The 16,027-nt window shown below is 39.3% G+C and overlaps 1 protein-coding gene across 1 annotated transcript; it reads right to left on the reverse strand.

Annotated features, from left to right (window-relative positions):
- Positions 1-659: 659 nt before the first annotated feature.
- dnaaf1 (dynein axonemal assembly factor 1) lies at positions 660-11,541 on the reverse strand. The gene is made up of 2 exons (XM_034168138.1): positions 10,503-11,541; positions 660-1,794 (listed from the first exon to the last, which is right to left on the reverse strand). The coding sequence occupies exons 1-2, from the start codon at positions 11,425-11,427 to the stop codon at positions 998-1,000; spliced, it is 1,722 nt and encodes a 573-aa protein (XP_034024029.1). The 5' UTR covers positions 11,428-11,541; the 3' UTR covers positions 660-997.
- Positions 11,542-16,027: the final 4,486 nt, after the last annotated feature.

Consider the following 16,027-nt stretch of genomic DNA (forward strand, 5'->3'; position numbering starts at 1 on the left):
GGTTCACTGTGAAATTGTGCTATTTGTTAATTAATTAAATTAGCTTATAATGTGCCAAATCACAGCAAACACAAATCACAGCATTTGTGAGTTTTTTGTTATTGTTGAGTCTGTGTGCCAAATAAATTTATTCATTCATAAGTTGCAGGACCTCCCAAACTAGTAAAACAACAAAAAACACACACAGAACTTAAATATAAACGCAACACTTTTGGTTTTGCTCCCATTTTGTATGAGATGAACTCAAAGATCTAAAACTTTTTCCACATACACAATATCACCATTTCCCTCAAATATTGTTCACAAACCAGTCTAAATCTGTGATAGTGAGCACTTCTCCTTTGCTGAGATAATCCATCCCACCTCACAGGTGTGCCATATCAAGATGCTGATTAGACACCATGATTAGTGCACAGGTGTGCCTTAGACTGCCCACAAACATTACAAACATTTCCTTTTCTGAACAATACAAACATTTCCTTTTCTGAACAATAAAAACAAGTAGAGGCCCTAACACAAGAACTCAGTACAATAAATAAAATCTGTACAGGTATGTATAAATTTTAATACACTTCAAAATCATTTTTACATAGTTTTTTTAATACTGGTTTTGATGAACAGAAGAATATTTCTAAGTTGTTGTCTATATCTTGGAGTGCATTTCAATCAGTAAGTAATAGAAATGGAGTGATTGAATGGTAATTGTGTTTATAACGGACTCACTTCAAAAACAGAGTGAAACTAAACAAAGCAGAACATAGTCAAAAGACAACTTGGGAGTTATAAACTTCTGTAGATGCAGCTTGCCAGAAGGCACAAGGGAGACACAAGCCTAGATTTCATCTGCTTATGTTTAAAAAAAATGCCTTAACTGCTAAATAGAATATATTCAACACCGTGCCATGTTTTGGTTATTTCTGTCAAAACAACTGATTTTATTTGAAGATATTTAATCACACACACAAAAATCTATTTGGCTCGAAAATCTGTTGTTTTTTCAGTTCAGTTCCTCGATCAAGCAGCGTGGTGAACTGGCTACTGCCTTAGTTTGGTGTTTCCCAGCAACAAAAATAGGAGGTTCAAGGTGACCCAGGTCCTCTGGAACCACAGATGGTGACTTTTCAGCAGAGGCTTCACAGCCACTCGTAATAGTTTTGTTTTCTGGACAAAAAATAGGGATGGTCTCTTTCCAGGTCCAGAGTGAATCAGCATCATTGCCTCCTTCTGATAGGACCTGTATCTTCGGTTTAACCACCTCCTGAAAAGAGAGCATTTCAGTGAAGCCCTTGTCTTCTGCTTCCACATCCTCCAGATCAGGCAGATCATCAATGCAAAGTGAGCGATGTGGAAACTGGATGGTTTCCAGATGCTCTACAGCTTCCACTTCTGTCACCAGAGGCCCAGGACCACGAGCTGCTGAAGACTCTTCTTCAGGAACAGCTGGTTTGTTTTCACCTGGCTCCCTCTTTGGCTTCACTACATTCTCTACTCTATTTATTTCATTCTGGATTCCATTTAAGTGATTTTCCTCTGACATCTCTCCTGCCACATTTCCTTCCTCGCCTGGATCTGAAGTCACTCCTTTCTCACCAGCCGCAGGCTGTTTCTTCTGTGACTGGTCCTGCTTCTCCACCAAGTTGCCACTGTTTGGTTCGTCATTATTGGGTTTTGAATCTAACAGTTGTTCACGAGCATCAGGCACAAAGGTTTGGATCTCTTCTTGAAGTGAGGTGATGATCACGCTTAGATTTTCCTCACCCGGAGGTTCTGGATTCGTGGAAGCTTCAGTCTCTCCTGAAATGGAAAAATAAATTATAGTTTTCAAAGGATCAACCACACATAATTTGCTATAGTAGAATAGTAAGTTATGTATTTTTCAAAAACATAAATGTTGCACCCTTTTTCCCCCTGTTTTTATGTTTAATCTTAAAAGAATTCCATCAGAACAGAAGCCGCCATCTTGAAGTGAAAATGACCACAAGTAAATCTTGCAATAAATTCTGTACAGATTGTAAACGACTGTCAGTTTCATTTCATTTATTTATTTAAAAGGGACGACAGATATTAATGAACACATAAAGTCTAAATATGTCAGATTATAGCCATGGGCTAATTTCCATCTGTAGTCCCTGACAGACTATAAAAATTAAATAATTTACAATAAAAACACACAAACATCACAGGAGCTTATCATATGACAACAGACTACATTACATAGGGGTCACTAACTACTACAACAAGACACAGACTGGACAAAAGACAGGAAACAAGAGGACACTGGCATGATCTGAGCATGGAGGTTATCTTACACAAACTCAGTCAAAGGAAAGCACACAGTTATAAAAAAAAAACCACTACTACTACTACTACATGTACAATTCAATTGAAATAAGTTAATTAAAATTGCAAGTCTAATTTCATACATTTATATATTTTAAAGACCATATATAGCTTTAAGAACAGTAACTTCTAAAGTGCTGTAGTGCATTGCACATTTCCTATAGTTCTTAGTTTCTACAATTGAGTTTATAATGCTCACATTTTTATTTGATTTAAGCCACTCCTTTACGTGACTTTTGAAAGCTTTAAAGCTTAGGGCCTCCCTCACTGTAGTTGGCAAAGCGTTCCATTGGACACTGCCTTTGTAGGACAGAACATTTTGTGCAAAAGCTGTTTTTCGGACACTTCACAGTCCCCTCTACTCACGGCTCTAGTGACCCTCGGACCAGTTGTTGTATATTTAATATAATTTGCAAGAGGTGGAGGAGCCAACCCATGTAAAGTTTTATATATTAGACAAGCATTTTTAAATTTTATAAAATTTTCAAAACTAAATAAGTTATACTTTGTTAGAATTTTACAATGATGATACAAAAACAGTCTTTTATGTAAAATTTTCAGTGCTCTTTTATAAAGCCTTTCAATCGGTTTTTACAATTGTTACACCTGTTAGACACCAGCAGGTTATGCAGTAACCTACATGACAAAAAAAAATCAAACAGTGCAAGAACATCATAGCCGCTTGATCTGTCATTGACCTGCTTATTTGGTTGAAGTTAAACACACTGTATTTGATTATTTTAGTTATTTTAATATAATTTTTAAAGGAGAGTGTTGAGTCCAGCAACACTCCCAAATATTTTAACTAACTGCAGTTCATCATCTCCAGTGTATACATTGGAGCACTCAATATTGGAAGCCTTTTTTGAAAAATACATACAGACAGTTTTCTGTATGTTTAATTTCAGACATGATCCATTAAGCCAATTTAAAATATACTTTAGGGCTGACGTAAGAGTTTGAGCTGCTGCCTCAGGTGATCTTGCACTTGTGTAGATTACCGCATCATCAGCGTAAAGTTGTATGTCCACATCTTCACAAACATTTGGTCGTGGCTATCCCTCGTTGCTGAGGATGATGGTCTCCTAGTTGTTGGCATGGACTCTTAGGTGACTCAGGAGTCCCAGTCGCGTAGCGCACTGCCTCCCGCAGGTTGGACAGGTGGTAGTTGGTGGGAGTTTCTGCTTTTTGGAGTCTTGAAGTCGCTCTTTTCTTCTTCTTCTTCTTTTCTCTTTTGTGTAGGTCTTAGCCTCTTCGAGTGCCAAGGTGAATGGCGGATCTCCATTTTGGCCAATCTTTGGCTGCAGCTTCCCAGGTGTTCCAGTTGATGTTGCAATTCTTCAGGTTTAGTTTGAACAGATCTTTGTATCGCTTCTTCTGTCCTCCCCTGGTTCAGTGGCCCAGTTCCAGTTCGGAGTAGACGACTTGTTTCGGCAGCCGGTTCTCATTCATCTGGACTACATGGCCTGTCCAGCGAAGTTGGCTTTTGATGACAAGAGATTCAATGCTAGACAGTTTGGCATCTTCAAGGACATCCTCACAAACATTTGGTAGGTCATTAATGAATAATGAAAATAAAATGGGCCCCAAGATAGATCCTTGGAGGACTTCTAGTGCACAATCTAAGTAGGAGGATTTAATACCATTAACCACGGTGGCCTGTTTTCTATTTGACAAATAAGATGCCATCCATTTTATGGCATGCTCAGAAAAATTAAAAGATTGCAACTTTAATAATAAAATATTATGATTCACTAGATCAAACGCTTTACACAAATCTAAGAAAACTGCTCCTACACAATTGTTTTTATCCAAATGACTTTTCACTTTTTCCATGAACATTGTTATGGCAGTCTCAGTTGAATGATAAGTACGAAAACCAAATTACTTGGAATGCAGAGTAGGTTGGCCACTTTGTAGATGTTGAATCAATTGCTTGGAGACCCACTTTTCAAGGACTTCAGAAAAGACTGACAGTATGCTAATTGGTCTGTAGTTATTAATATCATCTCTGTCACTCGCCTTAAAGAGCAGGGTAACTGTGGCCATCTTCCATGTCTGTGGTACAATGGAATGCTCAACTGACAAATTTATTAAATGTGTAATTGGATGTGCTAGAGCCATTTTATGTATTTTTAGGAATCCAACATCAAAGCCATGATGGCCTTTAGCTTTGGACTCCTTCATGGCATTTATAATCTTTAAAGTTTCAACCTCTGATATTGGTTTTATATTAAACATTTAACTATGTCCTGGATTGTTGTAGGTTATTTCAGGCGACTTGAAACATGCTGCCATCTCTTCAACAGAACGTAAAAATGATAAATTCAGCTCTTTTGCTAAAATCGTAGGATCATTCACAAGCTGGTTATTAATTTTCAATTCCAAATGATTTGCATATTTTTGTGTGGGCCGCCGAAGAGGAGGTACTGCTGGCCCAACACCAGAAGGCGCCCTGCCTGTCGTCGGGTTTCAGGCACCAGAGGGCGCAGTCACCACAGGAGTCCGCCAGGTGCTCGGAGCTGACAGCTGTCACACATCATCATTCATCACATCACATCCATAAAAGCCTGGGAGAGGCATCATAACTCTGCCGAGTTATCAGCTTACCCGTCAGGTAAACCTACTCAGCCGCTTTGTGCCGTTCGCACATTTATTGCTACTGACCTTTGCAGTCGTAACCTCTGGTATACTCGCAGCTTGGAGCTGGGTTTGTGGAAGTTGGTAAGAGTTGGCGTTTCCACTCCTCACTTTCCTTATCTCGAAGTATACTGCTGGTACTGCACGTTTTCAGTGTTCCTGTTTTCTGGGAGTGGTGGATTTTTCCCTCAGGAGAGGAACTGAACTTTTTGCTGACTATTTGCTGGGTGTACACACACCCTCCTCTAACCTGTCTGTTCTTCCTGCCAGCAGTACCAGATCCGACAGCTGGAAGTGGTGGCCACCTGGGGACTCAAGACTTGGCGGCTCCGGTGGATTGCAGGTCTCCGTTGGCGGTGGAACCTCGTGGGTCCCGGCTCTTCTCTGGATAGGCGTCTCCTACCCTCGGGCCTGCCCACGCGTCATCTTTTGTGTAGATTGATTGACAGACTAAAAGCATATTTGGTTGTTGTGCACATTTGCAGAATAAATTATTTATTCGGACTTCTTATTGGCCGTTCATTTACGCCCCCTGTCGTGGGTCCGTGTACTTCACTTTCCCAACACATATTTCTTTTTCTGCCTCACTAAAAGTTTAATATTCTGCCATATTTGTTTTCCATTTACATTTGCGTTTTGCATCATTGTGATAAAAAACTGATTTTGCTCTTCGCATTTCTGATATTACTCTGTTTCGCATTGAAGTATATATCTGTCTGTCTGTTGTCAATCTGGATTTAATTGAGTTTTTCAATAACTGGTCTCTTTTTTTTCATTAAATTTATACAATTTGAATCTACCCATGGGAGAGAGTAAAATTTTATTTTCCTATAATTCATGTTTTTTGTAAAAGAACTACATACATTTTGAATTTTAAGAAATATATCAGAGCATGTTTCAATATTGTCACATGGTTACACTTTCCCAAGTGAGATCTTTTAATGCTTTTCCCAAGTTTTGTTGTTGATTCTTTGGTATAACTTTAGACATTTGTTTCCTCACATGATTAGAGTATGAATGCTCAAAATGTTGCTTAATTAATTTTCTTGTACAAAGAATAACATTATGGTCTGTGAGACCAGCCAATAGAATGTATGTTTTAGTAATCCTTTCAGGCCTATTTGAGAAAAGCAAGTCAATTTGACATGCTGAACAACTTGTAATTCTGGTCGGATTCTCAATTAATTGTGTAAAATTAAATTGATCAGTAATTAATTTCAGATTTTTCCTGTCTTTTTTGTCATCCCAATTGACATTGAAGTCTCCTAATATGATCATTACTTTTTTATGATCACATGTTTTAAGGAGATCCCGCAATTGATCATAAAACTCATTTGTGGAAGACGGTTTACAGTAGAGACAGATTACAGTCAATAACATTTCCACAGAAAGAGAAATATTTACTCCAAGTCATTCTAGTGTGATCTTATTAGGCCATACCATTTGATTACATTTAAATTTACTCCTGACATATAGCAGTACCCCACCCCCTTTTCCTTGGTCTCTGTCTTTTCTATAAATATTATAGCCTGGTATCAGTACCGCTGAGTCTGGTGAGGCACGAGTAAGCCATGTTTCTGATAAACCAAAAAAAATCAAGATTTGAATCACATTAAATAATCTAATTGTTCACGTTTTGATACCATGCTGCGCACATTTAAGTGACCTCCGAGCATGCTGGTTTTCTTATAACTTGAATCCCACATAATCCGGGCGTGGTTCCCCTTAGCAAAAAGACGCTTATTCAAGTGTACTATGAGTATACTTATTTTTTGCTAAAATTGAGGAAGTATACTTGAAGGTGACTTTTTATAAACTATACTTTATATAAGAATAGTATAGTGAAGTATACTTGGCTTATACTGAAAAGTATAAACAAAAGTCCAAGTCTAAGTACATTAATACTAAGACTTATACTTTAATACTAAAACTTATACTTTAGCATACTTTTTACGTCTTTCTGCCACAAAGTACTAACACTTATTATGCACTTGGAGCAAGATATACTAAGTCAAGCCATTGACTCAAGTAACTGAAAAGAAGTCATAAAAGTACAGATTTTTTTTCTATGTAGATATTTATTTAAGGTTCACACTTATCTTTTACCTTTTTTGACAAGGAAGGACTTTAGTTCTTAGTTGAAGATGCTATATTTACATTTTTACAAATAAGGACTGGATCTTGGAGAGACCATTATGTTGACATTTTACATGCACTTTTTCCTTTAATTTTCTCCACAAAGGAACGACTTGATTTCATAGGTCTTTGTTTTTGAAATGTTTGAAAATATATCAAACTTGCTTTCAACATTCTGTCTTGTGATTTTTTAAATGCATCACACTCTTGTGTACATACAGTATGAGTAAACTTTAAGAATACTTTAAGGAGAATATTTTCAGTTTATAAATAGTAAGCTACAAGTAATATGCCAAGCAAAATTAAAGTATAAAATGTAAAATAGTGAAATAACCAATGTGTATAACAGTATACTATAAGTATACAATAATAAACTAAAAATAGGGACTCAAAGTATACAACTAGTACAATGGCAGTATATCGATAAGCGCACTTGTGGTATACTTTAAGCACAGGAGAGGGATATATCAAGTACATTGATAAGTGTACATGTGGTATACTTTAAGCATACAAGAGAGATATACCAAGTACATTGATAGTATATAGATGAGTGTACTTGTATACTTTAAAGTGTACTTTTGAAAACTTAAAACGAACTTTAAAATATACTTTTATAAACTTGAAATGTTCCAATTTAGTCCGAAAAAGTATTAAATTTGTGTACTTTTTAGTATACTAACAGTACATGGTCTGTAGTATACTTGCTATACTTATACTGAAGCATACTTAAGTATACTACTTTTGCTAAGGGTCAGAGTAGTAAACAATTTTGAACGCCTATGCTTCTTGAACACGGGATTTCTGCACGTAGATGTTTTGGGGTCTGGTTGAGGTCCAGCAATTGTTATATTAGTGCAGTTCGAAAGGCTATGCTCTTGTCTGAGGTCTATCTTCATTGAGAGCGCTGTTACTGCTTGTGTGTAGCTCTCTGGAGCGGACTCCACAAGGCTCACGTTAGTTGATAAGAATAGGAAGGAAGTCAACTGAAATCACATGCGTACATATTAAATACAAAGTCTTCAAGCCTTGTACTTCATAATAAATGAATAAAGTAACGTAAACACAAACTTTTTGGGGGGGGGGGGGGGCACAACAGGCTTGTTGCCATAAAGGCTTTCACCAGCATGAAACACAACTCATGCACTTAACTTTTATATAAAGTACATAAGTACAAATCTTTGAGGAACAGCTTAAATATCAGATAACTAGGCTATTGTTGATTTGATGTTTGGTGATAAACATTTATTTCTGTTTAGCTCACTAAAGCTGTGAAATGTAACTTTAGATTTTAAAAAATCACTTTTCAGTTGAACAGAGATAATACAAAATACCGTTTTTGTGGTTTAGCTCTGCTGATGATGTTTTCTAGACTTCATGATGGAGTGACTCCTGACTGTGACCTCCTGGACACTTGAAAAGTTACATGATAATTAATGAGTCACTGCGCAATGTAAGAAGGTGGGTATTGGATTTGTGTGTGTGTATGTGTATGAAATATTCTCGCCCCAGTTTGCGCTTCAGCCTCATGAAACAGTGACTCTGTTGCATGATGAATGTCTCTTCAAAAATATTTGCAAACATCTGAGTTCTTTTTGTTTTAAATTAAGCTGTTTGATGATTTTTGCTTTTTCTACAGCCAGCATAACCTTCAAAGGTCTGTTCTGCTTCTGTGACATGTAGGTCATGTGACAACATTGGCGTTGTCAGGCAATCTGTGCTTCATGTTCAGATGAAACCCATCCCTCGGTTTTAATTTTTCTGAAATTCCTTTTAAAAAAAATGTAAATTTGAATTACACATCTGGACCACAGCTTTGCTCACTTCCAGAAGTCATGCATTAGCAGAATTCTGATACACATCAGGCCCATTTATTTTCTATACCCTCTTATTCCAACTACTGGTCACAAGGGAGTTGCATCCTATTCCAGTTTGGCGAGAGGTGGCATACAGCCTACACACACCACCGGCCTAGGGTGGCTATGTGGCATGTTCCTCTGTGTACAGAGGAACACATTCACACCTACAGGGAAATTTAAAGTTTTCAGTTCACCTAACCTGTATGTCTTTTACAAGTGGAGGGAAGCCGGAGCACCCAGAGGGAACCCACACAAAATCCACACAGTAAGGACCAAGCCAGACGCAATCCCAGGACCTTCTTGCTGAAGCAACTGTGCAAACCACTCAACCAAGTAATCTGCTGATTACTTAGTGTTTACAATCTGCGTGGAACACGGGCACGATTATTTAAAGTTGGGCAACAGAATTTATTGTTTATTTATTTAAACTAAATTTCAAGTGGCTACTATGTAAAATCAAGTCTGGGAGCACGTGTTGGTGTCGTGTGTCACTATCCACTACACCATAAAATCAGCTCAGTTTCTGCATGTAGTAGCCACAATACATAAAGAATACACAATATGAACAACTGTTTAAAAGTCATAATCACCTTTCCGACAGAGTTCACATGTAAAAAGGGCGCGACTGCGACTTGACCATGTGGGGTGGTCCTATGTGTGTGAAGAAATGTGAAGGCACTTTGGTGATTAATACTCCAGTGGCTGGAGAAGGCAAGGAGATGCCCACGTTTCACCTGATTGCAGCAGACTGTTATTTTCAAGAGGTGCAGATGGATCAGTTGTCTGCTCTGGGTGGTTTCAGATGTGGTGAATGTGATGAAACTGAAATGCGACACTATCACATGCTTCCAAACTTGACTTAAGATGTTTTGTGATATTGTACATATTTTGTCAATTTCTTTCAAGTAAAAAATTTAAAATCATGTAGTTGTGTCTTTTTAACTGCATGTTTTACCCTCAGTTTCATATGGTTTAACGTGCAAGACCAGAATAGAAACTGTATTATTTATCCTTTACCATATCACCGTCTGCATTTTTGTTGATAGGCTTATGTTCATTTCATTGCCAAATCAATTTCAATTCTAATCCTTCCCTTAAATTCTTTAGGAAAAAGTAATTTTCAAGGTTTAAGAGATTTGTTCCAACAGTGAAAATGCACAGAGCCCTTCCAGCAATGGCAGTCCATTTCAGGAAAGCTAAAATTCCAACTTTGCCCCAATTTACATACTGCACTGAACACTTGCACCAAGAAAGAACCCTTGGTGCTTTCTGTGAGTGGCTGTTGATACAGTACCATACTCCTCTTTCACATTTGACATCCTACAAGAAACCACAGAGATTATCACAAGATAAAGAGGTACATCTTGGTGTCAAAGCTCTACAGGATGCAACTGACAAATTTCAAGCTCAAAACTTGGAGTTAGGGTTAAACTTAGGGTTAGGATTGTACATAAACTGTGATGACGCATAACAATGGGTGCCACACCAGTAGTAATTTGTGGTTTATGCACAGGAACTTCAAAACATCACCTTCCAGCTGTAACTCTCGTAGACGTCGTTTTTCCTGCGCCTTTTCTCTAATCTTTTCCAGATGATCCAAGCTATCCTCAATTTTCCTCCTCTCTCGTGTCTCCCATTGCTCCCTTTCCTTGCGCTCCCCTTCCAGCCCTTCCTTTGCCCATACCTCTGCACAGGCTCGTTCTTTGGGGAACACAGGCCGATCGTCAAGGAACGTGAGCCATTTGAGGCGCACAGTCACAGTCTTCCTGTAGTTTGGGATTCTTTTCACCACATCATTCCCCATTAGGTGTAGCACGTGCAGTTGGGGCATGGCCTCAAGTATGCGGAAGATCTCTGGGTCGTTTAACAAGTTGTGAGACAAATCAAGCACGCTGATAGATGGACACTGAGCCAGGTGCTCTATGTCCGCCATGGTCTCCAGCTTGTTATGGGCAATCTGCAGAGTGCTCAGATCAGGAAGGCAGGAGATGTTCTCTATGACGCGTATGTAGTTGTTGGAGACATTTAGGGTGCAAAGCTTTTTCAGAGGTTCAAGGTTTTCCAGCTTGGAAAGGAGATTTTGGTGGAGGAACAAGGAGCGTAGGTCAGTCTGGGCGGTCAGATTCTCAATGCGTTGCAGCCCATTGCTTTGCAGCCAGAGACATTTCAGTCCGATGTATTCCTCTAAGTTCTCAATGGTGGAGAAACCTTTGTAATGCAAATACAAAGTGTCATTCAGACAAGGTGTTGAATAAAGCTTGTGTTCTTTGCAGTGGTCTTTCAAAAATTTCTTGGTGATCCGTGGCCCCCAGTGCTTTTCCTTCTTGCCTTGAGTTCGTCTTTGTGGCTTTTTGTCATTTTCCTTGTTGCTTTCTTCAGATAAACTCCCTCCATCATCTGCAGACGAGTTGCACATCATCCCAGCGTCAGCAACATTTTCCATTTTATCATACATTTAAAATAATCCCCTTGTTCTATATACGCGAACAACTCGAGTTATCAGACTTCAGCGGTTGTATTTTGTTTCTATGGAAACGCTGGGCGGTTGTTTCCTGGGGCTAACCGGATATAGTTTTTGTTGTTTTCGGACAGCTTTATGTGCTGCACCGAGACTGGACGTAACTGAGCTGTGCTTTTATTTATTTATTTATTTATTAACTTTATTGGAATTTACCGAACAAGCAAGGGGAAGCGTGTAATTAAACCATGCTGCGAGATCGGAGCAGCGCTGTGTTTAAAGCCCGGAAGATCCGGAAGTGATATTACGTCCACATGACGTAAGCATCCGACGAAACGGTGTCCCCGTCGTCTTTCCCAGGCGGCAACCTGAGCACAAATGCAAATATATGTCTTATGATATATTATTATATGTCATGTCCATTTTCTTCCCATGGGATAAGAAAGCTTTTCAACCTACCATCCCTGGTTCTCAAGACCAGGCACCTAGTGGCTCTACTTTATTCTACTCTTCCTTTTTCAGATATTTGGATATACGTTAGTATACACTAGTAGAGTTCTACCTTAGAAATGGAATATATTCTAGAAGACATACCTTACTGAATTTTCATGCAGTACCTTGACTGACCGTTTGAGGCTGGCTCCAAAAGAGAGCACTTTCCCAAAGGACTCGATGTTAAAATGTCCAGTTTCAAAGAAGAAATAAACATGTTTACAGCCTGGTACAAAAAAAAGGGTTTTGGTGTGTTTCAACAGTTTCCGCCTCCACGACAACTCTTGGGGGGGGTTACATCTTATTTTAAGCGCTTGTACTTGAGTAGTTGGACTTGCAAGTACTTTTTCAGGTACTTGGACTTGACTCAAGTGCTTTTTCAAAAATGGTAAAAGTACTTGGACGTGGACCAAGTACATCTGAAAAATACTTGAATTTTCAAGTATTGGAAAAATACTTAAAATTTCCAAAATTTCCAAATATTTTTCAAGTTTTTTTAAATCAAGCATTTTCACAGGGTTTTTCCTATTACTAAATCAAATAATCATTGTAAAGTAAATTCTATATCAAATGTCTGGTTTTCTTTTTTTCTTAATGAATATTTCTAAACTTGATTAAAATGATATTGTCAAGCAACTATGATGTTATTTTGATTCCTCCATCATAATTAACAAATATTTAATGTGATAGTTTGAATTTTGTTCCTTTTCATGTCTGTTAATAGTTGAGGAGCTAGCATGAAGTCTCTGAAGCAAATTTGTACTGCTATAATAAGATTTGCCTTAGATTATGTATGTATTGTATCCAGCTCAGCCGCATCTCATCTACAAAACCTCAATGTGATACAACCTCAGGCCCTTCATGTGTGTTGTGGAGCTTTCAAGACGTCATCAATCCCAGCTCTTCAGGTAGAGGTTGGAAAATTACCTTTAACTTTGAGGCATTTTCAATTATTGATGGGGTATTGGACAAATTTACAGGGTCACAAACAGACACATCCTACAAAATCTGTTTTATACCCATATTGGGTGGAGAGATTATATCTCCACACTGGCCTGGGAACGCCTCGGGATCCCCCAGTCAAAGGTGGTCAATGTGGCCCGGGAAAGGGAAGTCTGGGGTCCCTTGCTGGAGCTGTTGCCCCCGCGATCCGAACCTGGAAAAGCGGTTGAAGATGAGTGAGTGAGTGAGTGAGTGAGTTTTGGCTGGGTAGAATATAGTCATGCTAGAAAATTAGGCTTGTCTGTTAACACGGTTGTGTAGTACCATTGTCTGTTATTTTACCCTTGGTTTGTTTCCTATGCTCCAAGTAGACTTTGAGGTGGAGAAAGTATCAAAGGAAAGTAATAAGTATGGTGGGATGGACGGTCTAGTTCAGTGGTACCTTCAAATATTTACAGATGATCTAAAGATCCAGTCACAGGAAAGACAGGAGCAGCAACTTATATTCCCCAATTTCACAAGTCAGTCATAAAAAGACTGTCAGATCATTTAGCTGTCTTTTCTGTGGAACTGCTAGCAATTTTGCTTCTACTGTGGGGGGTACAGGAGGTGAAGTTCAGTCACCATGTCATCTGTTCAGATTCAATGGCATTAGTCAGCATTTCAAATGGATTATCTGTTTGCAGGCCAAACCTGATGAATGAGATTCTTCAAAGCTTATTTAAACTACAACAACAGAATATTTCAGTGTGTCTAATGTGGGTTCCATCTCATGCTGAAATTGAGGGCAACAAAGTAGTAGATCAGCTGGTAAAAGCAGCTCTAAAATGAGAAATACAGATCAACATTGCACTGAGTAAATCTGAAGTCAAAACAATCATCAAGACAGAAATGAACAAAGCATGACAAAGCAAAGGGACAGGGAATATAAGGGTCAGTTTTTACATAAAATTCAGGGACAAGCAGACAGGGGAGATGGAGTCACAGGGAAGAAGAAGTAATCACAAGACTACGAATAGGTCATCTATATATTAAAAGCCAAGTGGCCTCTGTGTACATGTATATGTGTGTAACTTTGATTACGGAAAAACTGGGGAGAGCTGACATTTGCTGTTTGGTATGCTGTTGTATTTTGAATCAAGGATGAATGTGAAAACAGAAAGTTGATAGGACTAATATGTTTGAGAAATTAGGGATATTAGGTAACAGTGAACAATGGACGTTGATATCACCATCAGTCCCATGTAACCATTCACGAAAAGCACCTGATTTCCATGAAACGTATTTTTTTTTTATTTTGCTATTTATTGCATCTACGAGGGCTGTCAATAAAGTATAGGTCCTTTTTATTTTTTTCAAAAACTATATGGATTTCATTCATATGTTTTTACGTCAGACATGCTTGAACCCTCGTGCGCATGCGTGAGTTTTTCCACGCCTGTCGGTGACGTCATTCGCCTGTGAGCACTCCTTGTGGGAGGAGTCATCCAGCCCCTCGTCGGAATTCCTTTGTCTGAAAAGTTGCTGAGAGACTGGCGCTTTGTTTGATCAAAATTTTTTCTAAACCTGTGAGACACATCGAAGTGGACACGGTTCGAAAAATTAAGCTGGTTTTCAGTGAAAATTTTAACGGCTGATGAGAGATTTTGAGGTGATACTGTCGCTTTAAGGACTTCCCACGGTGCGAGACGTCGCTCAGCGCTCTCAGGCGCTGTCGTCAGCCTGTTTCAAGCTGAAAACCTCCACATTTCAGGCTCTATTGATCCAGGACGTCGTGAGAGAACAGAGAAGTTTCAGAAGAAGTCGGTTTCAGCATTTTATCCGGATATTCCACTGTTAAAGGAGATTTTTTTAATGAAAGACGTGCAGACGGGTCCGTGCGGACGGGTCCGCGCGTCGGGACGCAGCCGGCGCGGTGCGGCAGCACAGGAAAAACACCTCCGTGTTGTTAACCATTTGTAAAATCCAGGCGGCTTTTGATGGCTTTCAGTGGAGTGAGTATATGAGAAATTGTTTAACAGCTGGACATGTTCCAACTTGTCCTTAAGGCTTCCAACGGAGGTGTTTTTCCTGTGGCGGAGCGTCACGGCGGCTGCGAGCCGACGCTGCAATCCGTCCGCATGTCTTTCATTAAAAAAATCTCCTTTAACAGTGGAATATCCGGATAAAATGCTGAAACCGACTTCTTCTGAAACTTCTCTGTTCTCTCACGACGTCCTGGATCAATAGAGCCTGAAATGTGGAGGTTTTCAGCTTGAAACAGGCTGACGACGGCACCTGAGAGCGCTGAGCGACGTCTCGCTCCGTGGGAAGTCCTTAAAGCGACAGTATCACCTCAAAATCTCTCATCAGCCGTTAAAATTTTCACTGAAAACCAGCTTAATTTTTTGAACCGTGTCCACTTCGATGTGTCTCACAGGTTTAGAAAAAATTTTGATCAAACAAAGCGCCAGTCTCTCAGCAACTTCTCAGACAACAGAATTCCGACGAGGGGCTGGACGACTCCTCCCACAAGGAGTGCTCACAGGTGAATGACGTCACCGACAGGCGTGGAAAAACTCACGCATGCGAACGAGGGTTCAAGCATGTCTGATGTAAAAACATATGAATGAAATCCATATAGTTTTTGAAAAAATAAAAAGGACCTATACTTTATTGACAGACCTCGTATTGATGCTACTTTAACCATAACCATAGCATTAGCGTCTACCGTCCCCTAACCATAACCCCTCCAGACATCCCCACCTCAAATTTCGTGCTCCCATCACGAAAAGCACCCCATTTTCGTACCCCCGTCACGCAACCATAGATTAATGTAGTTTTCGTAGTGCCACCATGCGTGAGACTGGGTTGCCATACAAGCTCTGAACAAAGGAAATATCTCAATCTTGCCAGCTGTAAATCATGACATCAACTAAATGTGTCAAATAATAATTATATTAGATAATGTCAGCGCTAGGACAGAACAGTTTAACACTCGAGGGATTACTTTCTTTTTTACACTTACACCGACACCTTGGAGGCATGTATTTGCATACAGTGTAAATGTCCCTCATTTCGTCAAACTCCACACCCTAACAGTTGGTGGCGGTAATGCACCTTGTCGGTTTGCAAAGCGCCAAAAACTCGATAGAAGAAGAAGGATCTATCTGCCTCCGTCATA

Source organism: Thalassophryne amazonica, chromosome 4, assembly GCF_902500255.1.
Source record: "Thalassophryne amazonica chromosome 4, fThaAma1.1, whole genome shotgun sequence".
Lineage (NCBI taxonomy): Eukaryota > Metazoa > Chordata > Actinopteri > Batrachoidiformes > Batrachoididae > Thalassophryne > Thalassophryne amazonica.

What these genes read in the sequence shown, in the direction of transcription:
- dnaaf1 (XM_034168138.1), bottom strand. Translation starts at nt 11,427, where the DNA reads ATGTATGATAAAATGGAAAATGTTGCTGACGCTGGGATGATGTGCAAC. An exon ending in ACGAGAGTTACAGCTGGAAG is followed by an intron (nt 1,795 to 10,502) that starts GTGATGTTTTGA and finishes TTTCCATTTCAG; the next exon opens with GAGAGACTGAAGCTTCCACG.